The sequence below is a fragment of the Psammomys obesus genome, unplaced genomic scaffold (assembly GCF_907164565.1).
Source record: "Psammomys obesus unplaced genomic scaffold, mPsaObe1.curated_primary_1811, whole genome shotgun sequence".
Lineage (NCBI taxonomy): Eukaryota > Metazoa > Chordata > Mammalia > Rodentia > Muridae > Psammomys > Psammomys obesus.
Window position 1 is genome coordinate 2002190 of NW_026591497.1, and position 4704 is coordinate 2006893.

Genomic DNA, 4704 nt, shown 5'->3' on the forward strand with positions numbered 1-4704 from the left:
CCCCCGCCGCGGGCCCGGGGCCCCCCGACCGCTCCGACCGGCTCCGGGGACGGCGGGCCCGGTGCGCGGGGCCCCCCGCCGCCGCCAGCGCGCGTCGGCTCCTGCCCTGCGCCAGCCGCGCCCCGGGCCTCGCTCCTCTACCTTTGTGTCCCCGCTTTCGACTTCCCATCGCGGTTCTGTCTCCTCTCTCGCGCGCCGCAGCTTCTCCTCAACCCCCTGCCTCTCGCTCCTTTCCCGGTGTCGGTCTCTCCACTCTCCAGAGTTCTAGTCTCCCCTTCCGTCTAACCTCTTCCTCTTAGTTCTGGATATTCCTTCTCACTAGATTCTCTATCATTCGACTCTTTGCCCTTTTAAAAGCGAATAAAAACTCTGCGGCCTTTCCCGTGTTCTTTAGTGAAGTCACTTCTCTGTTTCGAGTTTTTTCCTTCATTTTCTTTTCGGTTACCGTATTTCCTTTGTGTGCACCTTCGTCTCTCACCTCTGTGGCATTTTTCCGCTCTCTCACTTTTCTTTCCCCTGGCTGCCCTCTTGGCGCTGTGTTTTTGTTTGTTTGTTTGTTTGTTTGTGCCTCCCCTTCACTGTGTCCCCCGACTCTTATCTAATCATCTCTCCCTCTTCCAGCTCAAAGCCTCCTCCCCTGCTGTCCTCTCTCTTGAAGACGTAGCTGCCGTGCTCAGCCCCTGATGCTGCTGTCCCGGGATGGTAGGCGGAATGATTTTTTTTTTGGGGGGGGGATGCCGCCCTTTCCCCCTGTCCCAGAGTCCCAGCTTCAAGGTTGGCGCCCACCCGGCCTAGAGCGCCTTTCTAGCCGCTGGGCCGCAGGGCCTCGCAGCAGGGGTTCTGGCGGACGCCCGGCGGGTGTGGACGCGGACAGAAGGCTCACCTTCCATGTCCCTGGTGACCGTGCTGAAGTGCATCCCGACTGGGGATCCCGGTGGCCGGCGAGGTTTCGCCCGGTCCAAGGGCCCGGGGCCCCGGTGGGCGGCGCCCTCCGAGCCCTCGGCTGCAACGAGAGAGGCGATGCTGAACGCGCTGGCCCGGGCAGACAGCGGGCTCCGCGCGTCCATAGGCGCCCCGGCCTGACCGGCGCCGCCTCCGACTGCGTACGCCCAGCCGCACCGCGCCCAGCCCAGCGCAGGGGGCCCCGGGGGCGGGGGCCTGTAGTGCCACTCACAGCCTCCGGTCCCAGGCCCAAGGGATTATGGCGTCATGAGACCCCCCCATTTTCAGCCAGTATTGGCCCGGGAGTCCGGACAGTTGGAGCGCCCTGCAAATTCAGGGCCCTCCCGCCTTCCAAGCTCTCTGTCCCTGGTCTCTGCTCCCAGGGCCCCGTGCGACCATCGCCCCTTAGACATCCCGCTGCTTCTGCGGAGGCTGGATGTCCCCTCTATTGGGCGAAGCCACCAGCAGAGTCTACAGCCCCAAAGGAGAAGCTGCGGTGTCTCAAGCACTCAGCCCAAGTTGGAGCTGTCAGGGCACTGGTGAGGCGCTGAGGGGCTGCCTGAGTCTAGCCCTGCCCTTGGCCCCACCTGCCTCCACCTCCTCCCCGGCGGCCCCTGCACCTGGGTGACAGAGCGGCTCCGGCTCTGGCTCTCGCACAGGCCACAGGCCACGGGCAGATAGCCCCGGGGCTGCGGAGTCCTTCTTCCCTCCGCGTCGCAGAGCTGGACGTCACCAGCAAATGCCCCTACAGGCCCCTTGGGTCAGCTTGCTTTCGTGGTGGGGAAGCGAGCCGTGGGACGCCGCCCAGGCCGCACAGCCCGGGAGCCCCAGCGTCACGCGCACCCTGCGCGCACCGCCCGCCTCTGGCCAGGACGTTTTTACATCCGGAGGGTGGGCAGTGCCCGCTCCTCCGACCTCCCTGCGCACCAGCGGGGCGCAGGGAGGGCCGGGGGCGGGGCCTGGCCGGCCGAGGGAGCTGAGGACACGTCGGAGAAATTCAGACCGCATGGTGGGGTGCTGTCCCCTCTCCACCCTGAGGCCAGCCTACCCACAGGCAAGGCCTAGCTGCTAAGGTGCGGGACCAGGCCCTCAGCCTTTGGGCCTCAAGGCATCATGACACCAAGGCTTCTTCACTGCACCAATCTCCACTTCTCCTGCACCTTCCCTTCACCTACTGTCTCAGGGCCCCGTCTGACCCGTTCAGTATGCCCGTGACCTTTGCGCACAGGATATGAAGCCCAGAACCCCCCCCCCCATTCTCCTAAAGACTAGTAGACAAGGCCTAGTGTGCAAGGCCTTTCCGCCCAAGACTTTACAGGCCTTCTGCTGAGCTGGTCGAGATGCGGTGGAATGCGAGCAGCCTCTCCTGGGCTTTGTACAGTCTCAAGGCCTCCACTCCTTGGGCTGTAGTGCCTACTAGCTGGAAGGATCAAGGCCAGTCGTGCAGGGAGTGGGTATCTGGGAGCTGTCTGATGGATGGCGGTGGTGTGGGAGGAGTGTGTGACTGGACGGATGCCCTCGGCCTGCCCCAGCCTGCAGCTGAAAGCTTAAGGACACACTTGCTAAGAAAGGGAAGCTGTCTCCAGGTCATGGTGCAGGAGTGGGCCATCCATTCAGGGGCTAATGTCAGCGGCCTATGTCGCTGGCCTGGGGGACAGGTCTAAGGAGTGTAGTGTGGGGACTGGGTGGGCCACGGGGTTCTTTCCCTCTTTCCTGAGCAGGGCTAGCCCTTTGCCTCCAAAACCCCAGAAGGGATAGCCTCCATAGAAGGAGAGCCCTACCATGGGCAGTGGGCAGGTGCTTAAAGGTCACATAGTGATACAGAGAGGTAGTGGCGTCAAAGAGCTTCATCCAGTGAGGCCCTCTAAGCGGAGCCTCATGTGGGGTGTAGGGATAGGGCCCTGGCAGGTGATTGTGCATTATTGGGATACACACAGCCCCAGGGTGGAGTGCCTGGGGTTTTTCCCAGGGCTGCAGCCAGACCCTGGGCCTCGGTAAGGCCAACACTGAGAAGTGAAAGTGAAAAACCTCTGGAGCTCCTGGTTGCTCTAGGTTAGCCTTGTGGTCTGCACCTAGTCTCCAGCCCACACCTGCGTTGATGAGGGGTGTCTCCCTAGTCTCCGTTAACCCCTTCCTGCTGTGGCTGCGCTTGCAGCCCACAGCTGGGTCAGCAAACACTTCACAGCAAACAATCCCCTTGCGCAGAGGCTGGGAATGAGTGTGTGTGTGTGGGGGGGCCGCTTAGCCAGTTCTGTGTGTGGCCAACCGGCTCTACTCGCAGCGGATACGCACCACCCTGATCACCGGCATCCTTCCTCCCCAACGCTGCCCACACTAGCCAACACAGTAGAAAATTGGAACCCTTAGGAAGACTGGCTTAAGAAACCCGAAACCCTGCAAGTGCAAGTCCGCCGCCGTAGCCTCTAGCCTGCCGTAGAGGAGCCGCCTCTTCGGTCTCCAGCCTCGGGCTCTTCGGACTGCCCCTTCCCCGGGAGCTGCGCGGAAACTGCGAGGTCGGTGCCTTGTCACCCAGTAACTGGCCCGCGCTCCTCTCCTCCCGACCCTGCCTCATCCCCAGTTCTTGCCCACAGCACTGAGGAACGAACTTACTCGGTAGCCCTGCACCCCGCACGCAGGTTCAGAAGGAACGCGGAGTCTCCCCCCCCCCCCCCCCCCCCCCCGGGAAGTGCCCCCCCCCCCCCTGCACCGGCCGCTGCTCCCTTCCGCCTCGCTCCCCCCTCTCCGCCGGCGGCGCTTCCACCGTGGCGGTAGGAGACCTGGCTGCTAGCCCGTGGTTTGCAGCGCCACAGAGCAGGGCTGCGCATACGGGTCGTGCAAGCTGCACGTCTCAGTCCTAAGGGCACAGTGCAAAGCTGGGGCCTGGACCTGCATTTCTCCAAGGTTTGAGGCAGGGGGTTGACATTCCCTCCCTGGACCACTTTATAGGCCCTAACACCGAGGTTAAGCTTTGAGACTGACGCCTGGGACGAAATGAGCAGGAAGCAGAGGCTGGAGACTGGACGAGCCTGAGCCCGGGAGGCTGGCTGGCGGTCTGGGCGCCTGGCTGCACCGGAGCGCAGTCTCTAGGCTCTGCCATCACTCACACACCCCTTGGTTGGCCATCTGCAGGGTCTGAAGCTGGTGGGATTCCTGAAGTCCCCCCTGCGCAGGAAGCAGACCCTCGGAGAATCCTGCCCGCCTGCTTCGCTGCGGCTCGGCTCCGCCTCCCTTGGGCACACGTGGCTGCCCCGGGGGAGCCGGCAGACCAGCTCCTCACACCCACGAGCCCCACTCCTCACTCCCTGCCCGTTGTACAGAGGGGCCTCTCGGGACTTGGCTGCCAGCCTCATGGGGTTCCTGCGCACCGGGTTCCTCCGGCCCCGACAGCCCATGGGTCTTAGGGTATACCCGCTCCCCGAACAAAGTGCCCAGAGGGCTCCCAGGGTTGACTCCTGGCTCCTTGGAGGAAAAAAAAAAAATGCATCCAGGCGGACCCGCGCAGAGGTCGTGGGCTGGGGTCCCCTGCTCCAGAAATCAGAACACGGAGGGCAGACCCAGGCTACGTCCCTGAAGGCACCGAGGGAGGCTCGGAGAGAGGCTGGGCTCTCCGTGACCTGGTTAATTCATTAAGGATTGATAGCTGGGAATTGCCTCCTGCTCCTGTCTAGACGGGGCCTCCAGGACTCCAAAGAAGCTGGTGGACACGCCAGGAGCGGCTTCTCCGGCTTCTCGGTTGACGTCGGTGGCTCTGCCTCGGCGCCC

General features: G+C 63.4%; 1 protein-coding gene across 1 annotated transcript in view; it reads right to left on the bottom strand.

The window, feature by feature from the left end:
- Positions 1-1067, bottom strand: part of Tbx1 (T-box transcription factor 1) — a 6173-nt gene extending 5106 nt beyond the window's left edge. Inside the window, exon 1 of the mRNA XM_055610269.1 lies at positions 884-1067. Coding sequence (XP_055466244.1) covers positions 884-1067 — 184 coding nt within the window. The remainder of the gene's footprint in view (positions 1-883) is intronic.
- Between the last annotated feature and the right edge of the window lie 3637 nt (positions 1068-4704).